This window comes from Podarcis bocagei (assembly GCF_964188305.1).
Source record: "Podarcis bocagei genome assembly, chromosome: 14".
Taxonomy (NCBI): Eukaryota; Metazoa; Chordata; class Lepidosauria; order Squamata; family Lacertidae; genus Podarcis; species Podarcis bocagei.
The window spans coordinates 28,972,306-28,996,860 of record NC_138139.1 but is presented as its reverse complement, the minus strand read 5'-3'; the positions used below and the strand labels follow the sequence as shown (position 1 = coordinate 28,996,860).

The following is a 24,555-nucleotide window of genomic DNA, read 5'->3' as shown; positions in this document are numbered from 1 at the left end:
GGAAACCTCACTGCGTGTTGCTTAAATTTTATTCCAGGATAGCACAGTTTTTTTTTAAAAAAGCAGCAAAGTAATTAGCAGAAACCTGGAGCATTTTGTGTTTAAAGTCACTTTTGTTGTTTTAATGAAGTTGATGCTTAATGAAGTTGTCAAGCACCCAGGTCTTACTGAAAGTTGTAATTATCTCTTAGAACATTTTCCAGGGGGGGTGGGGGGTGTTTGGATGGTGCCCTCAGAAAGATTGGGTTATGGAAGTTGATTTTCTGTTGTAAGTTTAATTTGGTAGAGTTAATAGGTTCGTCCTTGTTTCATATGTGTACACAGCCCTATGATGATAATGTGAAGGGCAGTGTATTAGTATTCCTCTAAATAAATGAGTGTTGATAGAAATGTGCTTTGTATGTGTTCAAGGGCACACTTTTTTGCTACATAATCTCACCAAATGCCTGCTTCTTAAAAGAAGGGGCAGAACCAAAAGGGAGTAGACTGTGGTACATACATAGGGATGGATAGAAGGTAGATGAGACTGTGAAAGTGGTCATGGAATCCTAGAATTGTAAGGGACTCTGCGGGTCATCTAGTCTCACCCCCTGCAATGCAAGATTCCCTAACAGATGATCACCCAACCCCTGTGGAAAACCTCAAATGACTCCTTCTGAGGGAGTCCATTCCACTGTTGAACAGCTTTTGCTTTCAGAAAGTTGCTCCTAATGTTGACTTGAAATCTCCTTTCTTGCCATTTGAATCCATTGCTTCAGGTCCTACCCTCTGGAGCAGCAGCAAACAAGTAATTTGGTCAGTGCTTGTAAGACGACCTTCTCCAATTTGGTGCTGTCCAGATGTTTTAGGACAACCATTCTTATTAGCCCCAACCAGCATGGAGTTGTTGGCCAAAACAACTGGAGGGTACGGGGTTGGCAAAGGGTGCTGTAAAAGATCCCTCTCCAAAAAACTTGGACCACTGGGAATTTGGAATCCTTTCCCAACCCCCTACAGCTCTGCCAGATCCCCTTCCCCTTTTCTTGGTAGCCACAGGACCAGAAAAGCTGCCTGTGACAAAAGTTCAGACCCCATAGTCATATTCGACTGAACTGCCACCATTTCCCGAGAGTGACTGGCTTGCAAAGAGTTAAACTCCTCTTCCAGGCGATAGCATCTAATGACTATTGCAGCCCCACCTGTTTGTCTGGCAAAGAGGCAACTTCTGTCTTACTCTAATGGCTCCCCACCCCCCCCTTCTCCCCCGCAAGGGCAGAACAAGCTGAGCTGTTTGGGAATGCGATTTGCTTCCTTGATAAGCTTAAAACCTTAAGGAGCCTAGGGCCTGGGCGCATGATAGCAAAACTTCAAGGAATGAAGTTATTGAGATCAGGCCTGATTAGTTGTGATGCCTTGGAGGGGAAGAGCTGGAGCTTAACAGCGGACCATAGAACCGTAGGATTGTAGCGTTCGAAGGGACCCCAGGGGTCATTTAGTCCAGCTCCCTGCTTCCTCATGCTTCGCATGGTTAAACAGTCTCAGGAGGGAACTTGGATGGTTTTAAAACAGAATTGGACCAGTTCTTGGAGGGGAAGGCTATTGATGGCTACCAGCCATCTGCCAGCAAAGTTTGAGGCAGACAATGCTTCTGAACACCAGTTTCTGGAAACCATAGGAGGGGAGATTGTGCATGAAACCTGCTTGCTGATTTAACCTCAGCCATCTTGTTGGCCACTGTGGGGAGAGGATGCTGGCCTGATCCAGTGGCTCTTCTTAGGCTGTGATGGAATCACAGCTAAGGAATCCCTGCCAGATGGCCATCCAAGCTCCGTTTTAAAACCTCCAACAACAGGAGTCCACACTCTTCCAGTGGAGTCAATTCCTCTTCTCTTGCCCTCAGAAAATTCTTCCTAACGATTAGCCAGAATCTCCTTTCTTGTCATTTGAATCCATTGGTTCTGGTCTTACCCTCCGGAGCAGCAGAAAACAAGCTTGCACCATCTTCCCTCCAGATATTTGAGAATGGCTATCGTATCTCTGCTAAACAAACCCTCCTCTGCACATGTCCTAACTTACAAAACATCTTTTGTAAAGCTGTGATGCCCAGAACTGGACACAGGACTCCAGGTGTGCTTTTTGACCAAGACGTAAGAGATCTTGCGCTTTTTAGGTTTTTGTATTCTTCTGCTTTTTAAACTGGTCTTCAATGTGTGCCTCACTCTCTACAAGTCACTTACAACCAAAAGAGCAACTAACCATTGCAATAAAGAAATAAGGAGAGTTTAGAAGCTGTTGGGGAAAATACCCAAAAGTCTCTTGATACCTCGGTTGGCTGTCCCAGGCAACTGAACCAGGGTACTGAGAGACACTTTTGGTATTTTTCCTGACAAAGCTTTGTGGCCCAGTGGAGAGAGAGAGTCTCTCTCTCTCTCTCCCCCCCCCCCCCGCTTATTGTGTGGCTGCTGCCCTCCAGAACTCTGCTCTCAAACCTGATTTAAAGGCCCATTTCCATTTGCTGCTTTATATCTTCGCCCCTCTAAGAGAGTCGTAAATTAGCGGCTGCAGATTTCGAGCTTTGAAAGGCCTGTGGAGGCGAAGAAAGTGCCAGAGAGGGACTCTTCAGACTTGACAATTTGGCTGGGTGGTTGTTGTTTTTCTTCTTTTTTGGGGGGGGGGGGATAATTCACACTCTGCAAGCAAACCCCTCCCAGCCTACGTCTTGCTTTGGGGGACGGCTCCTTTTGATGCCGGGTTCCCTGGCTGGTAATTATGTCAGATTTATATCTGCGCGAGGGGGTGGGCGGGCAGCTTTGTAGTCGATGTGTCTGTGTGATGTTTTTGGTTGGAGATGGCATTTTAAGGATTATTGAACGAAATGAAATGAGCTGCCTTGATTGCGAGGGGAGGGAAAACCGATCCTTTAATCTGCCTTCTCGCCTTGCCTCTTCCAGCAGGTTGGGAAGAGGATTTGCTGGGCTCAGCTGGTAGCAGAGAGTTGGCTCTCCTCTCACCTGCCTTCGCGCCCATCCACTCACGTTGATGCTGCTTTTGCCAACCTGGGGTCCTCCAGCTGTTTTGGATGGCGACTCCCAGTTTTCATCCAGAACATCTGGAGGGCAAAGTGGCCAGGATGAAGAAACCTGGTCTAATGGGACTTGTTTGGGGCGACTGTGGCTTTTGTAGGATTTGATCTGAAGGCAAATGTCTGCCTGGTGACGTCAGAGAGAAGTGTGAGGCTGTCCATTATGTGCTCACCTGGCCTGATCTGGGACCCCATGGAACAACATTCATAGTTGGGTGAGGTCCCTGCAATGGGTGTGGTGGGGCAGAGGAAAGACAGGATGAAAGCAAAGACAGTTTGGGGTGTCTTGAGAAGTCTAGAGATGGCTGGGAACAAAGCCTCACCCAGTCTTTGTTAAAAATGTATTTTTCTCTTGAATGTAAGACATTCTGTATAATTGCTGAGCATGTCAGAACCGTTTAATTCTAAGGTGTGTTAAAATTCATGTGCCCCTGCTCCTCCATGGGAGGTTCATGAGTATGGGCCTTTTTGGTGGTGGCCCTCCCTGTTTGGGGATGACTGTCCCCAGGGAAACACGCTTGCTGCCAATCTTATTTGTCTTTAGACAACAGGGAAATACTTTTCTCTGTTCACCCTTAAGCTTGAGAGATTGACCTCTTTTAGCTGGAGCAGGATTTATTTGTTTGTTTATTTCATGAAATTTATACACTGTTTGACTAAAAAAAATACCCCTTGAAGTCTGTAGGATGACTCTTTCAAAAGCAGTTACTTGTTTCAAGCGGCCCCTGGGGAATAATTTTAATTCTGCTTCCTCTGTGTTTCCATGGCTTTGAAAGGGTTTGGGGTGGTTTGAAAACCACCTGTGGGCTCCTCTTTGCCTGGGGAAAGCCCCTCACCAATCCCCAATTCATATAAGAAATGGAAAGCTTTCAGACATCCCATTCAAGTCCTAGTGGGAGTGAGCCCCAACATTGCTATCTCCTTTGTTTCAGCTGCTCCTAGTGTCATGGTGATTCAGGGTATGTGTTTTAGTCTGTTGGTAATACAAGTACTTGCTCATCCCCAAAGGATTCCATCTGGCAAGTCATGGATTTGGGGATGATATCCTGGGGGAACAGTCAAGGAATTCTAGGGTAATCTTCCTATATACATAAAAATGTAAGGCTATCATCACACAGCCAGCATTGGAGGATTTGTAGTGTTTCATCACAATCCATCCAGTGTGGAACTGTTCAGACAGCAGGGAGAGAAAGAACTTGATATTTTAGTGTGGCAGCACCTACACTTTGGAACTCCCTGCCTATTGACATCAGGCAGGTGCATTACTGTCCTCTTTTCAGCACCTGCTATAAACAGTTTTGTTCAGCTGAGCCTACCCAGATGTTTAGAAATTGGATGCAAGTCTTACCTGTTTTTAGTTCATTGCTATGCTAACTTTTCAAATGCCTTAAATTGTTGTTAATTTCTCTTACTTTGAGCTTTTTTAAAAAACAACAACAGCCAAGCAGTGTATAAATTTTATCAAATGAGAAAACATTGGCGGGTTTTGTGCAGGCTGCCTTTGAATGGCCTCTGTTTAAGGAATAGCCATTGATTGGCTTTTACTGCTTGTGAATCCTGAGTGGGAAGAGAGAAGGGTTCAATCTTTTTTAAAAATTATTTAGCCGCTGGATGAGAACAGCTGTTAACACAAGCTGCCATATGTGTTTGTGTTTGTGTGCGTGTGTGTACACACACACACACACACACACACACACACACACTGAAGAAACCCAGCCAGGAGGTGTTAAATAGAAGGCCTGAATGAAAAGACCCCTGTTGCTCCTCCTCTGGCCAAGATACTCCTGCAAGTAAATCCCAGCCACTAATAGTGGTATGGATGCTGAGCAAGGAGGTTCTGAGTTAACAGAGTTCTCAAGTGACCTGCATTAGCTTTATCTGCACACCATCGGGTAGACGCTTGAATGATTCATGCTGTTTTGTGCCCTCCAGACTAGCATGGCAGAGCAAGGCGCAGGGTTCCTTGGTGGATGTTTGTCTTTGAGTATATAAAAAACGGAGGAGATTTCCTTTGGGGAAATTGCAGCGGGAGCAGCTGTCTAGAGGCTTTGATGAGCAGTGGATAACTAGGAGAAGTTGGGAACACGGGAAGCTGAACATTGGTCCATCTAGCTCAGCATTGTCTGCACTGACTGGTAGCAGTGGAAACTCTCGGGGGGTTTCGGCAGAGACTCTCTCCCAACCCTACCTGGAGATGCTGCTGGGGTTTGAACCGGGGACCTTCTGCCCGCAGAGCAGGTGCTGCCGCTGAGCCTCTCTCCAAAAGGCCTAAAAATGCATCAAGTACAACTGGTCGCCACTTAGGAGACATCCAGACAGATTGAAGGATGCTCTTAAAGCAAAATTTCACAGCAGGTTTAAGCTGCCTGTGAGTGGTCCTTTGTGTGGTGCAAGAACTCCTGCCTCTGGCAAACTAATGAGCACTAGAGTCCTCTCCTCTCTCTTGCAGTTTCCAGCAACTGCACTCAGCAGCATTGCTGCTTCCAGCTGCGGGCAGCATAGCCGTAATAGCTAGCAGCCATTGATGCTCTTTGGTAACCCTGTCTAGATGGGTGGCCATCCCAGCTTCCTTGTGGGAGTGAGTTCCATAGTTTTAACTCTGCACTGCGTTGTAGCTGTTAAAATGGCTGTTTAAGCTTAGAATCATAGAATCATAGAGTTGGAAGAGACCACAAGGGCCATCGAGTCCAACCCCCTGCCAAGCAGGAAACACCATCAGTGCACTCCTGACATATGGTTGTCAAGCCTCTGCTTAAAGACCTCCAAAGAAGGAGACTCCACCACACTCTTGCTTCTTGCTTTAAAATAGGTAAAATAATGCCAAAAGATGGAATCTGCCTAATTGGGTGAGCAGAGGGAAGCCAGGTAGGTAACTGTGTTGATCTGACGCAGTAGAACTATATATATAAAAAATTAAAATTGTCCAGTAGCACCTTAGTGTTTGTTCTTGGTATGAGCTTTCACGTGCATGCACACTTCTTCAGATACTCTGAAACAGAAGTCACCAGACCTTTATATATAGTGAGAGGGTGGGGAGGGGTATTACTCAGAAGGGTGGTGGGAATGGGTGATTGGCTGGTAGATGTGGTAAACCTGTAGCTTTATCATGTATAATGAGATAAGAATCCAATGTCTCTATTCAGACCAGTGGTCTCCATGGTTTTAAGTTTGGTAATAAGTTGCAATTCAGCAACTTCTCTTTCCAGTCTATTTCTGAAATTATTTTGTAACATGACAGCTACTTTGAGATCTTGTATAGAATGTCCGGGGAGACTGAAGTGCTTTCCTCCTGGTTTCTCTGTCTTGCGATTCCTGATGTCAGAGTTATGTCCATTTATCCTTTGGCGTAGGGTTTGGCCTGTTTGTCCAAACCAGAGTGCCTTTTCAGCCTGGTGGGGACCTGCTGCTGACACCCCCCCCGGCCCTCTCTGCTTTGAGGTTCCAAGAACATTGCATCATCTCCAGCTAGTGATCTCCTTAAGAGATAATACTAGGAATCTGCCAAGTGCTTGAGACACCCCCCGAGTTGCGGGAGCCCCCTCCCATTTAGCTCGGCTCCTTTAGTTAATGGCAGGGACGCCTGGATTCACATTACAACCCCCCCCCCACCTCGCTGCCGCCCCAAATATCTGTTGAATCTCCTGGCTGGGCGTCCTTATTTTTATCTCCTGAATCGGCCTCGTTTGCCTTGTGCGATTGGCAAATCCGTAATAACCATTTGCGCCCACACGCGCCCACACTCCTCCCTGAATTTAATTCTCATCAGCGGCGCTCTCCATCCTGGCTAATAACGCTTTGCTGCCGCAAATAGCTTTCAACACGCCATTGAGAGCCTGGTTGAAGAGCGCACTTGAGCGAGTGCTAGACAGCTGGAAGTGCCCCTAATTGTCTCCCCGAGTGAGAACCGCTTGGAGGCTCAAGGACCTTATTTTCATCTGCTTAGAGAGACAAATATTCTGCTTTCAACAAATGCTGGAGGCACTTGGGCGGATGGCCTCATCCCCATCCCTTTCCCCTGCCTGCCTCTGCCCTTAAAGACTCCTTGGGAAACTGGAGGGTGGTCTGCAGAAGCAGATAGGTGGCTGTGTGTGTTGTTTTTTTCCCAAAGGGGAAGGGAGGAATTCAACTCATTTATCCTCTTGGCTGGCTGGCCTGCTCTGCCAAGCCAAATGTCAGCAGGGCTGCTTGGTGACCCCTCTGCTCACCCCCTGGGGGGCTCGATTCTCCTGCGTGCCCCCTAAATCCGTTTCAGGAGCCCCCCACAACTCTCTGGAGCAGATTTGGGAAGGGTGGGGGAGAATGTTGGCAAGTGAGAGGGGAGGGGAAAGTCCTGCTTCCCAAGTAGAAACCCTTGCACTAAATGGATGAACACTGTTCAGCACCCAAATGGAAATCATCATCATCTTCTCTTCACCCTAAGGTCCCCAGGGCAGGTTACAACAACAACAGCCACTCAGAGTGTGGCTGGGGCAACGCAGATGGGTGGGGTGCAAATAAAACAACAACAACCCACTACAGTGGTACCTCAGGTTACATACGCTTCAGGTTACACACTCCGCTAACCCAGAAATAGTGCTTCAGGTTAAGAACTTTGCTTCAGGATGAGAACAGAAATCGTGCTGCAGCGGCAGCAGGCGGCCCCATTAGCTAAAGTGGTGCTTCAGGTTAAGAACAGGTTAAATACGGACCTCCAGAACCTATTAAGTACTTAACCTGAGGTACAGCTGTACTGGAAAAAATCTAATAAAATAATAACATCTAAGATTTTGATTTATGTGGAAATTGTTTCCCATTGGTTGTGTATTTTTTTGATGTGGTTTATTCATTGTTTAGGACTTTTGTAATTAGGTAAATCTTGTTATGCTGTAAGCCGCCTTGAGCATTGTTTTTTTAACTGTGGAAAGGCAGCATACAAATAAAAAATGATGGTAAGGCAGTGGGGTTGTCTAAAGAGCTGACTGGGCAGAAATAGGAAGATAAGGAGAGCCTGCTGGATCAGGCCAATGGCCTATCTAGTCCAGCATCCCGTTCTCATTGTGGCCAAGCAGAGGCCTCTTCTGGGAGACCTGCAAGCAGGATCCAAGCCCAAGAGCACCCTCCCCTCCTCTGGCTTCCAGCAATTGCTATTCAGAAGCATTGCTTTCTCTGACTCGGAAGGCAGAGCACAGCCATCGTACTTAGTAGCCAATGATAGCCTTTCTCCATGGACTTGTCTCACCCTCTTTTAAAGCCCCCCAAGTTCCATAGTTTAGCTATGCGCTGGGTGAAGAAGGATTTCCATTTATCTGTCCTGAATATTCCAACATGTCACTTCTTGCTCTACTTTTCTCTAAAAACCCCCAAACAGTGCAACCTCTTTTGCATAGTCGCTCCTCCCCTCGACCATTTGGGTTTCCCTTTTCCCAGCTTGCTGGACTGTGGGCCAGCCAAGTGGGTGCCCTCTGCCTGTCTTGTCCTCCTGCTCCCATCGCCCCTCGCGGGCACCACATTTGTCTACCCCCTGATAGGGAGGGTGGCGAGTCTGTGTAGATCACAGGTAGCAGAAGGGGCAATAGGCTTGGGTGGCAGGCATGAAGAGTCAAAGATTTGGACATAGGGTGGAGTTGGTGGGCATCTGGTCAGTTGACAACAACTCAGGGAGGCTGGGGAATCCATTTCTTTGGGAGATTTTCAGGGTCGTGTTCCTTCAAGATGGACTTAAGTCAGCAGGCAGCTAGTCTTGCTTTTGAGTGCTGTGATTGTCCCCCCCAAATGTTCTTCCCTGGTGAGTTTGGCCTCATGTTTGGCAGAAGAGAAAGCGAGTTTGTTCTTTAGTCTTGAGGTGAGATAACTGTTAAAGCTTTGAGAGGTTCTTTCTTTAGTTGGTATAAAAATATTTTTAAAAAGAGGTTCCTTCTTTAAAAATTGACTTTTCCTGTGTCATCTCTCAGCACGAAGAGGGTGATCTTCATGGCCAAGTGGAGATTCGAACCCTGGTCTCCTCAGGTTCTAGTCCCTGTGAGATAGGTTAGGCTGAGTGACTGGCCCAAGGTTACTCACTGAACTACATAATGGCCAAGTGGGGATTTGAACCCTGATCTCTCAGGTCCTAGTCTGACACTATAACCAACACCACACAGGCTTTCAATTGCCTTTCAGTGGGTCATGACCCCACCTGCTTGGCACTGACTTTATCTAAATCACCTCCTTGCCATCTCTTGGGATATGTCACAGACCTGGTCAAAAATTGCATTTGTAAGCATTCTGTGCATATGGCAAGAATTATGGTCCTGGCTCCTGGACTCACTGCACTTGATGGAATCTGTTTTTCCTAAGTGGGCTGAAGTTGCCTTTGTTCACCATCACTCACTTGACAGTGTCTCTGCCTGCACCTGCAGCTGCCCATTCCTCTCCCAAGTGTGGCTTTTATCCAGTGTTAATTTGTGGAGCCAACGGTGATTGGCGGCTCCTGCACTCAGCAGAATGTGACCTGCCTTGGCACAGGCATTGTGATTTTTGCAGAGAGCTGCGGTCAGGCAAAGGAGCTATTTGCATAATGTCCTAGTGGGGAATGAGGGGTTAGGGTTGCTGTGGAAACGGGAGGGTGATGAATTAAGGTTGGTTGGTGGGGAGGGGCGAGGGGGCTGAGATGCTGTGATGAATGGGGTGAATTTATGAGGAAGGTGCATTTTCCAAGACCCCCGCCTCTCTCCTGGCAGGCCTTCATTCAGCCTTACCCAGGGACAAGTGAGTTTTAAATTTTTCATTTGTCAAACTTAACTAAAGTGAACAAATATTTTTAAACGGACTATTGAATTGGATGTTAAACGGGAAGGTGTAGCTTTGATGTGAGGCCATGTTTTGGAACGCAAAACTTGGAGGTTTCTACTCACCCCCCTTGCCACACACACACACCCCTAACAAAAGTTTGCTTCTGAAATCCTTGCCAACGGCAGAAATATTTACAACTCAGGCTTTGTGACAAAAGGGCCATCTGTGTCCTGTCTGGAACCCCAGAGTACCTCAGTGTTTAGTTTTTAGGCTGCCTCTAATGATAACTTTTAATTTTGTGAGTTTCCGTGGCCTGCTTGTTGATTTTAAATGGCTTCCGTATCCTTGTGGGCTGCCTTGAGGGACTTGAAGGGAGGAGCAGAGCGAAGGGAATACATTTGGTGTCAAAATTTAGCATGAGGAATTTCCAGCCAGAGTAGCGGTCAAGGTGTGGTTCCTGCGTTCAGGGTCCCTTCCAATTCTACAATTCTGTGACTCTAAGGCTGCTGAGAGGATATAGCAAGTCTTGTCTTAATCCTCCTAGAATTTTCTCCAGCCCTGATTGGCTGGATGTCCTCTAACCTGTGGAATCCTCCACCACAATAAAACCACTGTGTATTTAAGGCTGCCTTTGCCAACCAGGTGCCCTCCAGACATTTTGGACTTCAGCTCTCATCAGTCCTAGCGCTGTTGTCCATAGGAATGTAAGAACCAACTGGATCAGACCAGCACACCCATCTGGTCCAGCATCCTGTTCTCAGTGGCCAACAAGATGCCCCAAATGAAAGTCCCAAAACAGGACCTGAGTGCAAGAGCAATTCTCCCCACTTGCGATTCCCAGAATACCTCCAAGGGTGGAGGGAGAACATAGCCATCGTGGCTAAGAGGCATTGGTAGCGCGGGTGGCGCTGTGGTCTAAACCACTGGGCCTCTTGGGATTGCCTGCTGGAAGGTCGGCAGTTCAAATCCCCATGACGGGGTGAGCTCCCGTTGCTCTGACCCAGCTCCTGCCAACCTAGCAGTTTGAAAGCATGTCAAAGTGCAAGTAGATAAATAGGTACCACTGCGGTGGGAAGGTAAACGGCATTTTTCCATGCGCTCTGGCACTCATCACAATCCTCCATGTGCCAGAAGCGGTTTAGTCATGCTGGCCACATGACCCAGAAAGCTGTCTGTGGGCAAACGCCGGCTCCTTCGGCCTGAAAGCGAGATGAGCGCCGCAACCCCATAGTCGCCTTTGACTGGACTTAACTGTCCAGGGGTCCTTTAACTTTTACCTTTTAGTCAAAAACATCTAGAAGGCACCAGGTTGGCAGAGGCTGTCTTCAGAGTGTCTTGCTGGCAGTGGTTTCTGGAGTGAGCAGCCCCTGTTTCTTTTGCCCGTGAGCCTCTCTTTAGGGTGAGGGGTGTGCGCATGGGGGTTTGTGCCACTGGGGCAAAGGGTTCTCTTTCTGGGCAAACCAGGATGCTGTTCCCTTTTGATTGCCTGTTCTTGGGGTGGGGAGTGGGGAAAGGCTGGTTGGTTACTATTTGGTTCTGATATCTGTTCCAGGATGCTCTTTTAAAAGCAGTATGGTCGTAGCTCTTTAAATTTCAGCCACCCCCCCCCCCCGACAAAGAAATAAAGAATAGAAAAGCTTTTGAAAGGGGGTTTCCGGAAATTGCAGATGCAGAGCTGCTTCCTAGCTGAACTTTTTAATTGGGGGCAGGAGGAGATGGCAGATCAAATTTCGATGGAATGCTCCTGTTTATCTGCTGTTCACTCCATTGTTGGTTAACCCTTTGCTGCCATGACACTGGAAGAGAGAGGATTATTCTCCTGCCAACAGGCCGCCTAATCTCCCTTACTCCATATATGCTCTCGCGACCTCCTCAGTCAGCAGAACTGGCGCTGTTACAGGTGTTACATAACACCCATTCCGCATTTGGAAGTGTAGGCAGCACCGTACACTTTGGAACTCACTGCCTGTTGACATCAGGCGGGGGGGGGGCATCTTTCCTGTACTATTTTCAGCACCTGCTAAAAACAATTCTTTTTTATGCAGAATGCTGATGTGTTTTTAGTTAATTGCTTGTTTGTAAATTTGGGGTGTGTGTGTGTTGTTCTTAGTAACAAGATTGTTGTTTTATTCTTTTTGTAAACCACTTAGAGGTTTTCTACAATCAAGTGGTATATAAATATTATGGGGGAGGGGGGAAATAGTGCCCCCTCCTTTGATCCTGGGAGCAGCAATTATTAACTAACTAGCGTTAAAACTTTGCATATAAATGTTTCCTGCAGCTGATGTTCTGTGAAAGGGGAAGAATAGTAGAATGCAGGAATCAGAGGCTTCCTCTACAGTTTTCAAAGCCCATTAGAAGAGAAATAGTTTCTGCTACATTCATCATGCTCGCTGTAGCTTTTCCTGTCCAGAGGAGAAGAGATATTGTTTGGATAGCCTTCACTGGAAAATCAGCAGCTTGTAAGAACAGAGGACCTTTTGGCTTTCAGGAGATGTGTCTTGAGTTGTTAAATCATTTTTAAAAATTAAATGCTTTATTGATAACAAGCTACTCTGACTTATGAAAAGGAATTTTGGATCATTTGATCCCATTCCAATGTGTGCTTTTGACCAGCCTCCATTGTTAGCCTTGTTTGTGGATTCCTTGGCCAGTGATCAGATTTTGTTTGCCTTGGAACCCAGAACTGTTTTAACAGCTGCCCTGGTCCAGGAGTGCTTGTCTTTTATTAACCCTTCCTTATACAGAGGCTTCCTCTGTGCTAGGAAAACCTGGGTTTTACATCCTGAATGAAATGGACATGCTTGTACAATGCTTCCTGCCCCCCCCCTGAAAAATAGGTACCGGTACTCACCATGAAGGGACGCGGGTGGCACTGTGGGTTAAACCACAGAGCCTAGGACTTGCCGATCGGAAGGTCGGCAGTTCAAATCCCTGCAACGGGGTGAGCTCCCGTTGCTCGGTCCCTGCTCCTGCCAACCTAACAGTTCAAAAGCATGGCAAAGTGCAAGTAGATAAATAGGTACTGCTCCGGCGGGAAGGTAAACAGTGTTTCCGTGTGGTGCTCTGGTTCGCCAGAAGCGGCTTAGTCCTGCTGGCCACATGACCCGGAAGCTGTACGGCAGCTCCCTCGGCCAATAAAGCGAGATGAGCACGCAACCCCAAAGTCGGTCACAACTGGACCTAATGGTCAGGGGTCCCTTTACCTTTACTTTACTCACCATGAAGTGGTTATAGGAAGTGCCATACTTCTTAACAACAAAAAAAGAGGTGCCGGTACTACGTATCCTTGCATACCTCCTGAAATAAAGAAGTGCTCTTGTATATTTTGCACGTATTTGCTGTTGATAGCAGTGAAGGATGTCCGAGTCCTGAAGTTTCACCAGATGCTCTCTGTGTACTTCCAAGCTCACCTATGGGTTCATGAGGATTAGAAACTTGATGTGTGCTTGTGCCCTGTTCACCCTGCCCCACCCAACTACAGTATTGCAGGATACTGCAATAGGCCTGGAACATAAAGCACTGTGATACCAATTTTGGCTCTCCCCAAAGAATCATGGGAACTGTAGTTAAGTATGCTGATGGGTGTTAGGAGATTCAGGGGACTACAGTCCCCTGAGTGATTTAACAATCAGTCCTTCACAGGGAACTCTGGGAATTGTAGCTTTGGGAGGGGAATAGGGGGGCACCCTTAAAAAACTACAGCTCCCAGCATTCTCTAGGGGAAGCCTTGACGATTTAAAATAGTATCATAGTGCTTTAAATGTATGGTTTAAATGTAGTCATAGTGCTGCTGTTACAAACGTGCATATGGAATCTGTAGTTGCTGCACAGCAGCTGAGCCAAAGACCTCTTTTTCATTCGGCCTTGGGTTACTGGAAACTTGACTAATTATAGGATCATTTAAATGTCGAGTTGGAAGTGACTCCCAAGGGTCATCTAGTCCAACCCCCTGCAATGCAGGAATCTCAGATAAGGATGTGGGCATGCTGTTCTGGGGGTTGCAAAGCTTTTGTTACAGCTGCTTCTAAACCCTGGATCATGACTCCTCCCCTTACCCCCCCCCCAAAAAAAAATCCAACCACACGCCACACACACCTGTAATATGGTGTGTGAATGACAGTAAATGGACTCCTTCCAGTAGCACCTTAAAGACCAACTAAGTTAGTTCTTGGTATGAGCTTTCGTGTGCATGCACACTTCTTCAGATACACTGAAACAGAAGTTGCCAGATCCTTCTATATAGTGAGAAGGTGGGGAGGGGTATTACTCAGAAGGGTGGTGGGAATGGGAGATTGGCAGATAGCTCACTATATAGAAGGATCTGGCAACTTCTGTTTCAGTGTATCTGAAGAAGTGTGCATGCACACGAAAGCTCATACCAAGAACTAACTTAGTTGGTCTTTAAGGTGCTACTGGAAGGAATTTTTTTATTTTGACTATGGCAGACCAACACGGCTACCTACCTGTAACAGTAAATTGACTCACTCTCTCTTTCCTATCTTCTTTCTAGACGGAGATCGCTAAAAGGCTGAACACCATTCTAGCCCAGATCATGCCTTTTCTGTCACAAGAGGTAAGGATGCCAAGGGGTTTTGCTGGGGGAGAAGTAAGCCAAACCTGCAGAGGAGCCCTGCAGGGCTGAGACCAAATGCTCTTTCTCATTTTAAAGACCTGGTTGCAGACAGGAGGGCTGGACTGATGCAGTGATGGGTCGATGGATATGCAGAAGAATCACCACTTAATTTGGTCAAGTGTGGGATAATTGTTGACCCACCATTTTGCTTCAGTACCATCCTGAGCTACTTCTTTCTTAGCCAATAAATGCTTCCTGCAAGTTACCCAGAGGATGGACTTGCGTCTCTGAGACTTGTCCACAAAGCAGTGTTAGCAGCCAGTTTTGAGAGCCAGTGTGGTGTGGCTGTTAGAGTGTCGGCCTAAGATCTGGGGAGAGAGCAGGGTTCAAATCCCCCAATTGGCCATGAAACTCACTGGGTGACTTTGGATCAACCACTGCCTCTCTCAGCCTAACCTACCTCTTGGGGTTGTTGTAGGGATTACATGAGGACTAGAACATGGGGAGACGAGGATTCAGACTTCCCACTTGGCCATGAAGCTCACTGAGTGTGACTTTTGGAGGGCAATCGCAGCCTCTTGCCCTAACCCTAATTAGGCTTGAAACGATGAAATGCTTTTTTCTAATCCCCGAAAAATCTAATGGCTGGGAGGGTGTTTGGCATATAACCCTCAGAGTTTTCTAAGAGGGAATGTGGCCTTCAGCCTGAAAAGACTTCCCAGCCCCCTTTCCTTAGAGAAACGTACCAGAAGACAGGAAATACTGATGTACGACCAAGTTCTTAAGAAGCAGCTTCTGATCTCTTGAGTACATCGCTTCCCCTCTGTTTTTGTGAGTCCTTCGGGACACATCCACTCCGCAAATCTGGCTTTAATCGCCATGACTTCCTTGCACAGGGGGTTCTTAGCAGCGTGACGTTGGGGTGATGCTGATAATTTGCTATCAGAATTCTCTGGGGTGCCCCACAGACTTGGTAGTTCCCAGAATTCCCTTGGTGGGGAGTGTCAGACTAGGAGCTGGGAGGGTCCAGGGTAAATCTCCACCCCTTGCACTCTGCCATGAAGCTCATTGGATGTGACCTGGGGGGGGCAGTCCCAGCCTCTCCGAGCCTAATCTACCTTGCAGGGTTGTTGTGGGGGTTAAATAAGACAAAGGAGACCCGTGTACACCACCTTGAGCTCCTTGGAGGAAAAGCTGAGCTATAAATGAAATACAGTCATACTTCATGTTACGTTTGCTTCACGTTGCGGCTTTTCAGGTTACGAATGTGGCAAACCGGGAAGTGTTTACTTCCGGGTTCGCCACAGGCAATCTGTGCACTTTGTGCACGCACAGTAGCGGCACTCTACTTACAGACTTTTCGGGGTGCAAATGGCACCCTGAAACGGATCGTGTTCGTAAGTAGAGGTACCACTTTAAAGCCAAACCGGTGTACCTTTCGATTGTCGGCATTTTCCTTGGATGCAGGATGCCTCAGTACTTTCTCTCTCTCTGTCCCCGCAGCACCAACAGCAAGTGGCTCAGGCTGTTGAGCGTGCCAAGCAGGTCACGATGACGGAGCTGAACGCCATCATCGGGGTACGTGGAGTTCCCAATCTGCCTCTCACCGTGTGTATTACCCCTTTATTCCTATCATTTACCGTAAACAGAGACAGCCTTGGCCTCCCTGCCGTGGCTTCAGAGAAGGGCTGCGTTTGCAAACAACACTGCCGCTGCCCTGAGCTAAAAGCAGCCTCTCTGCTAGGCCCATGTTGCTGCTGTGTCTCCAGAGGGCTGGAGACCAAATGCCTGGTTTAAATTTCTCCCAGCAGCCGGGGCAGAAAGAGCTTCTGTCTTGTTTCTTGCCCACACATGGTTTTAATTATAATGTGCCCCCCCCCCCCCAGTTTGTTGGCTGCTGGGCTCTTGAGCAGCCTGAAGAATGACCCTGTACTTTATTTCCCAAAACATTTTTTGGGCCACTATCGGTTCCATAAACTCATCCCCTGCCCTATAAAAAGTATTATTCAGAATAGCAGTTTGCACAGCCCACTAAGGAAGACAATAACGCAATCGGGTTAAAACAGTGACAATTGTGCATTGATTCAAAAGCCAGTTAAAACTATTTAGTTGAATTAATTCAATGAAATTGATGAACATGATCCAGTGATGCCAGCTTTTAAAGTCCAATAGTTGTTCTGCCGCCCCCTTGCCTCCTAGTGCCCCCCAAGCAATCCCACTGCCCCCGGGAGGGCAATACTGCCCCCTTTGAGAACCACTGCTTTCAGAGCATCTGTATCCTGCTCTTCAGCCAAAAAGGCTCCCAGAGGGGCATACATACAATCGACCCAAACAAGGCAGCCCCTGCCTGCACAGACTTACAATCCAAAAAAGACACGGCATTCAAGGGAAAGGGGACAGGGAGGAAAGAGGAAAATGAAATCTCCAATTTCTGAACACTTCTTCCTAGAATGACCTGCTGGTGCAGTTCAAGGGCAGAAGATGCCCAATAGAGCTGGGCCTCCAGCAAAGCTCTCCCATGGCGTCAATCTGAGCCAATGACTGCCCCCAAATGACTGCTACTTCACCTCCAATGTGCAGATAAATTGTAAGAGGCAGGTGCCTTATACAGTGTATAAGGCCAATGTAGCTCAACACCATCTACACCAGGGCGGTCCAACTTTTCATACCACTTGGGTCTCTAGAGTGCTTTGACATGGAATCTGCTGGCTGCACACTGCCTTGTCCCACAAGGGGTGGGGAAAGCGAGGCCAAAATTTGACACCGCCCCCCCCCCTCCACAACCCACTGCAGTGCAGGAATTACAGCCAAATTTAACATGGCCCAGTTGGGAAAACCTGCTGAGACGTAGATGGGCTGGCTGGCTTAATGCAAAATGGTGCCAACAGGGACCTGCCCCTCAGGGAGTAACTGTGGGCATTAATGGAATGTGAAAAGCATTCACTAATATATATATATTTAATGCATTATTTCCTTACTTAAATCCCTCTGTGAATTTTGTTTTTAAAAAAATATACATTCTTTGCAAGATGACCTTCCTTGCATGCCTGGCAAATCTAGAACTAGACTATGAAATTAAGCCCAGAGTATTTGCTCCCCCGGCCAATAAAGCGAGATGAATGCCGCAGCCCTAGAGTCGGTCACGACTGGACCTAATGGTCAGGGGTCCCTTTACCTTTTTATTTGCTCCTCAGCAGATCCTGCAGGATGCAATATGGGAAGCTTTGCTTCAAAACGTTCCTGAAGAATCTTGGAGTTCATTCTCCTTTGTGTTACACACACACACACATATTTAAAAAATGGTCATCAATTGCTAGCCCTTCTCCTGGCTTCGCTGAGGTCTGTTCTGTCTCTGTTTCGCCGTTGTAGTGCAATGTGTGATGTTGAACTGGGGCAGTTTGGTGTTTCCGTTGCCTTGCCTTGCTCCAGGAGGTGCTGCAGATCTTACAGGCTCTATTTAACTGGGTTTTATTTGCTGACTCAAAACACCTGCTGATTCCTGGTTCTTTGGTAAACAGCCTCCCAAATGCATTGAGGCAGCACAGGTGTGGCTAACACTTTGTCCCTCCAGGTGTTGCTGGGCTGCAGCTCCCATCATCCCCATCTGCTGAGAGTTGTGGTTCAAAATAGAGTCCCGTGTTGGCTGCCAATGATGCAGAGTCAGGGCAAGAAGAATCTCCTTGGGTTTATGTCACAGGGAAGCCAGGGCCTTGCCTTTGTTCACCTGAGTCCCTCCCTCAATAATGGATGTTTTAGTTACTTAACTTCTTGTTCCTGTTGATGTTGCTAACATGACACGACCTGGAACTCTTTCCTGTTTGTTTTTCTGCTGTAGAACTTCTGATTGTGAATGGTAATATTTGGAATTCTACATGTTTGTTTTCTCTCATGTTTGCTTGTAAAAAATGAAGGTAGATGAACCCTTGGGTCAAAAAGCAGCCTTGCTATGACACCAGATTCACCCCCCCAAAAATCCCTCTGCCCCTTAACAAATTCCTTGTTTCCTAGGCATATTTTCTCTCTGTGTGTGTCTCTCTTTTTCCTTCATGGTTATAATGGCTCATGGAAATAGACTGCTTGCAACAGTGACAAGACTGTTTTGCTCTGCAAAGGACTCCTTTGGTGGGGGGGGGGGACGACGACTGTATTTTGGAGCGGAGGAACTTTAATGTGCAGATCAAAGCTTTCCCCATTCATTGCAGACAAAGGAATGTGATGACATATGGAAACACTTTGAATGGGCCTTGTTCGTTCGTGGTGGGTGGGGCCCACTTCGCTACCCCTCCGGGTGCCTTGCAGTTGGCACAACTGCCCTAGTCTCCAAGTACCTTGAGACCTCTCCATACGGAGAGGCCTGTCAGGTCTAGGTTAGATTACTGCAAAGTGTTAAATGCTGGGCTGCCCTTGAAGACTGTTTGGAAACAGCTGCTTGTGCTTGTTGGCAGCCAGATTCTCGACGGTGGCCAGAAAGTCCAAACATACGTTGCCAGTTATGTCCTGAGTGTACTGGCCTCCAGATTGTTCTTACACCTGTGAAGTCTTAAGAGGGTCCAGTACCCTCATACCTTAGCCACATTGTTGTTTTTTCAGCCGGAACTTGCCGGAACGGGCACCTCTCAGGTGGGCACCATTACCATTATAAACGAAAAAGGGAGGCATTTATAGTGAGTTCCAGCACCTCTTTTTCTAGAAAAATAGCTCTGCTTTTATAGATCTTTGACTGCATGAGCTTTCCTGGATCTCAACGTCTTAATTTGAGACCGTTCTCAGGGTGCCACACTTGAGATACCCGAAGGGTGGTGATGAAAGAATGGAACGGCCCTTCTCAGTGGTATCCCCATGTTTGTGGAACATTTCCTCCCCCCAAATCCTGGGAGTTGTAGTTCATTAAGGGTGCTGAGTATTGTTAGGAGACACCAATGCTTCTCACAGGGCTACTGTTCTTTGACAATTAATAGCTCTGTGGAGGGAATGGGGTCTCCTAACAACTCTCAGCACCATTAATGAACTACATCTCCCATAATTATTTGGGGGGAAGCCGTGAGTGTTTGAAGGGACATCATAGTGCTTTAAATGGATGGTATGAACGCTGTTTTGGGGGGGCTTTGCTGCTTGGTGTGGGGGAATAGTGTGAAATGGGGGTCAGGGTGGGGGAGACTGCTCTGTGCCTGAATGGGCTCCTCTTTTCAAAGGCTGCAAGGCAGGTCACCGCAGCCAGAGGCAGATATTGGAATTCCATTTAGGTAAACAGTTGAGGCCTCTGAACCCCCCACCCCACCCCCGCCCTCCTCCAGCAGGTAATTGCTTCCTGGATGAAATGGAGTGCAAGCCTCTCTCAGCTCTGAGAGCGGATAATGGCCCACCTGACAGATTTCTCCAAAGCAGGAATTATTGTGCTCCTGTGGATCTCTCTCTCTGACTCAGAAGGCTGACAAGGTTGCGCTTGGCTTAGGTGGAAATGTAGCTTGCTTTCACATTTACTGAGGACCAACCAAGAAACGACTCTTACCCAGGAGATTGAGGTGGTGGTGAGAATAAGAGAGAGAGGAGAAGGCAAAATTTCAAATATATGTATGGCTGACAGGAGTGGGGGCCTTGTCAGCATATTATACTTCTGCTCAGAGATCTGTCTTGGTTGCCAATTTGCTACCGTCCAAGTTCAGGGTGTTGTTATTATATTATAAAGCCCTTAACTGTTGGGAATCTTACGTAATGGCAGTTGTCCACAGAGGCAGCTTAAAGTCCAAAATAGTTTATTGCTGCAGAAGATAAGGCTTCAGTAACACAGTTCTGGACGTTGATAAATACATATAGCTTGTAGTCTTTGCAGATACAGAACATTAAGTATTTCTGTTGCTGCAACAATTGTAGACATTGTACAGACTCGAACTCACTTCTCAAGACTGACCTTGACACACAGCACAAGACACATGAGCTGACATGCCTTTATCACCTATAGCTAGGCTTGGTCCATTAACATAGCAATTGTCTTGGCTGACATTGCACTTGTTGGCTTATCTCATACATGGAGTGATTTATGCTTATTCCCTGTTTATTGATATCCGGCAGGTGCTTTCACTGTACTCTTTTTGGTGCCTGCTAAAGACATTTTTATTCAGACAGACCTACTACCCATGATGGCTCTGCTCTGCTGCCACAGTTGGAGGAAGCAATGCTTCTGAATACCAGTTTCTGGAAACCACAGGAGGGGAGAGGGCTCTTGTGGTCAAATCCTGCTTGCTGGTTTCCTCCAGGCATCAGGTTGGCCACAGTGAGAAGAAGATGCTTGATCAGATGGGCCATATGCCTGATCCTGTAGGCTCTTTTTAGGTTCTTAACTATAACACTTGAAATGCCTTGAGCCTTTTTGGAGCCTCAAGAGAGACTTCCTGGATTATCTCCTATCCCTTGTTGCAGACTGAAGCAGCACTCTCTTGAGGACACTGGGAGCTGCCACGTAACAAGTCAGGTCCTTGGTCCATCTGGCTTAGTGTTGTCTGCACCCTGACTGGCCACGACTCTCAGGGAGACTCTCCCAGTCCTTCTTGGTGATGCCGTCGGGGATTGAACCTGGGGCCTTCTGCGTGCCAGGCACATGTTCTGCCACTTAGCTTGCAGTACATCTCCTATGGAGGCCTGTCTGGTGCATCAGTCTGAGAATGTGTCTCTTGCAGCACCCAAGAAAAGATGGATCCCCCAACTTCCATGTCTCTGGAAGGGACAAGCCAAGGGAGAACGATAGAGGCGGGTGCTGTGTCTCCTTGCCAGTCCCTGCACTGCACTCAGAGCTATAAGGAAAGTGCAGGCTCTGCGTCCAGCGTTGCACCTTTTTGGAAGAAAGAACAAATAAGGCTGAAGCATCAGAGTAATGCGCAACATGACCACGTGTTTGGCTCTCCCCCTCCTCCGCCTTGCCCAGTCGCCTTGTGCACCCAGGGCACAATCATTTATTTGTTTGTTTGCTGTGTGTTTCATAAAATTTATACACCACTTGATTATAGAGAAACCTCAAAGCGGTTGACTTTCTGTCCCTCCCCACCCCTGCCTTGCTTCAAGCCTCTGAAGCCGAGCCCTGGATTCACTTTGTAGCTCTGGAAATGATTAGAAGACTTGACTAAATTTAATGCAAGTGGTGAACCATTAAATCGGTTAACAAAGCCATGAAGCAGGATGTACATAATCCAATTAAAACCACTCTACATACCAAGATATTCATCTGCCCAGACATCCTTATATGGTGGCCGTAACCTCTCATATCCTAACAGAAATTCTTCCCTGCGCACTGAACTTACGGCATCCTTTTGTATCACCGGTATATTGAGATAAGTGCTCCCCACCCACCACCCAAGTTGGCTTTACGAACTTGCAAGTCAGCCTTCCACCCAGATGGGGGCAAAACTGAGAGGGAGGGAGAATTTCCAGGCTTTCAACTTGCCCTGCATCATTTAACCTCCTTGCTCCCAGGAACCCCACCTTGACCCATAGCAAATGAAAGGGATCTGGCACATTCTCTTTAACACACATCCCTCTCCCTCTCCCCTTTGCCCTGCCGGTGAGCCTGTGTTGTGCTATAGAGGTAACTGATCCCTGTTAAGTGATCTTGTGTAATCCGCTGAGATGAACTTGGGAGGCAGAGGGGACAGGACACCAAGAGGTTCCTAGCTTCAGGCAGCCGTCATGAGGTCACTTGCACACTTATTCCTTGGTTTGTTTCTATTTTTGAAAAACCGTAAGAGTTCAAAGGGACCCCCGAGGGCCATCTAGTCCAACCCCCTGCAGTGCAGGAATCACACCTAAAGAATCCCTGGCAGATGGCCAGCCAACCTCTGATTAAAAAGCTCCAGTGAAAATGCATGTGCGCGTATCACACTTTTGCTCATGTTGTTTGTTTCAACTTGTGCAGGTTTGCCAAACACACAAGATACTGATATCAGGCAAACACCTTCACTGTACTGTTTTGGGCACCTCCTAAAACCATTTTTTTTAAAGGCAAGCCTACCCAGATGTTGAGAAAGTTGATGCGAGTTTTAATCTGTTTTTAGTTTGTTGTTATTTTAATCTTTTGGGTATCTTAAATTATGGTTGTTGATTCCTTTTATTGATAACACTGTTTATCTTTTTTTGCAAACCACTTTGAGGGTTTTATTTTTTTGCAATCCAGTGCTGTATTAAATTTTGTGAAATAAGTAAGATTGGATTCCTAAAAGAGAGAGAGAGTAAGTTTAATAGTACTACAGTTAAGAAACCCAACCCCCCAATTAATCTGTCCATAAGTAAATTAATATTAAATGCATACTGATAAATAATGCCACACAAGACCACACTGTTATGTGCAACTAATGGAGGGGAGCTATCACCCCTTCATTTTTAAAAATGGAAGTAGTTTCCCACCCCCACACTCCTGCTAACACACACTGAAACACTGCAAAGTGCTCCCCTTTTTTGCCACCCTGATTGTGAGCCCCAAGTGAGTGTGGTTAATTACCTGGCATTGAGCATGGCCTGTTCCCCCAGTGCCTGGCTGGGTTTGATGGGAGTAGCAGTGGAAAAACACCTGGAGGTAGGCAGCAAGTTGACAAAGACTCTCCTAGAGGAAAGGAGGGGATCATTAACTAAGGACAGGCGCAAGCTTCAGGTTTTCCAATGCTCTGGCAGGAAGGCAAATGCTATCGGTGCTGTTTTGGCCTTGGCTAGGATTGGGAAAGTTTGCATACCATGTTATTACCACCACCACCATCACCATCACCCTGCCTTTCAGGATGCTAAATCCTTTCAAGGTTGCTGGCAACAAAACAAAAACCAGTGGCTATGCTGTGCTTCTGACTACCAGTTGCTGGAAGCCACAGGAGGGGAGAGGGGTCTGCTTGAGGGTTTCCCACAGGCATTTGGTCGGCCACCATGAGAAGGGAAAACTGGACTGGATGAGCCACTTGAGTGATCCAGCAGTCTCCTCTTATGTTCCTAATCTTGCCTTCATTTTCTTCTTCTTTTGATTGGTTTGCAGTTCTTGTTGAAAGTCTCTCTCTCTCTGTCTTTCTCTCTCCTCCCCCCTCCCTTCTCTGCAGCCTGCACTTTCACTTGCTTAATGTTTCATTTTAGGTTTGATTCCCAGGCCTAAAGCCAAAAATAAACCTGGCCCAGGTTTGCCATTCAAATCTCAGAATTCCAGATTGCAGAGCTTTCAAGCACTGTCAGTAAAACTCAAGGCAATAAATGCTTATCCTTAGCACGTATCAAAGTGCATAACCTTTATACTGTTTCGCCTTTAAAAAACACACACAATGTAAACTCAGTTGTATCTAGAATTATGGGTGTGGTGCCGAAAAGTACATAAGCAACTTTTTACAACTTTGTATTTATTTTTTTCCTGCATGAAGGCTTGAAGTACTAACCTTTTCCCAGCCTTGCAGCCACCTTCCTTTCAAGCTCAAGTTTTACTTCCTTCCTTTTTGTCAGTGTAATTTGACCATCTGGATTTGATTTGGTTTTTGTGAGAGCGATGCGCCAGGTCTCGTCGCAACGCTTCTTACCATTGGCTTTATTGCAGCAGCAGCAGCTCCAGGCCCAGCACCTCTCCCATGCGGCCCACGGCCCCCCTGTGCAGCTCCCGCCCCACCCCTCGGGCCTGCCGCCACCTGGGATCCCACCGGTCACAGGGAGCAGCTCGGGGCTCCTGGCTCTCGGGGCGCTGGGGAGCCAAGCCCACCTGACAGTGAAAGATGAGAAGAACCACCACGACCTGGACCACCGAGGTGAGGAAAGGGCAGGCGGGCCTCTGAACCCCTGCTTCTAAAGTGGGTTGTGGATGTAATTTCCATTCAGGAAGTATGCACCATCCATTCAAAGCACATGGCTTCCCCCCAAAAAGAATCCTGGGAACTGTAGTTTAACCCTTACAGAGCTACGGTTCCCAGCACCCTTTTCCCCAGAATTCTGTACTTTAAATGTATTGTGTGGGCATATGCAGTCTGGGAAACGCAGGGGGGTGGCATTAATGTAGGTTTCCCCAAAATGTTTTTGTATTAATCCAGGGGGAGGGACTCTTTAGGGGCAGCATCTTCTCACAGGCAGCCAGAGGCAAGAGAGGGCAGAGTAATGGGTGGGGCTCTTTTTGTGCCCTTGGCCCAACCAAACAAAAGGCAGATGTTTCTACATGCCCACAGCTCCA

General features: G+C 47.2%; 1 protein-coding gene across 8 annotated transcripts in view; it reads left to right on the top strand.

Annotated features, from left to right (window-relative positions):
- Positions 1 to 24,555, top strand: part of TLE3 (TLE family member 3, transcriptional corepressor) — a 48,883-nt gene that overhangs the window by 5,522 nt on the left and 18,806 nt on the right. For 2 of the 8 annotated variants that reach the window (XM_081171125.1, XM_081171122.1), the window contains exons 5-7: positions 14,325 to 14,387; positions 15,891 to 15,965; positions 23,938 to 24,139. In XM_081171125.1, coding sequence (XP_081027251.1) covers positions 14,325 to 14,387; positions 15,891 to 15,965; positions 23,938 to 24,139 — 340 coding nt within the window. Of the gene's footprint in view, positions 1 to 14,324; positions 14,388 to 15,890; positions 15,996 to 23,934; positions 24,140 to 24,555 lie in introns of all 8 variants that reach the window. The other 6 variants (XM_081171124.1, XM_081171121.1, XM_081171123.1 and 3 more) reach the window with 3 other exon arrangements.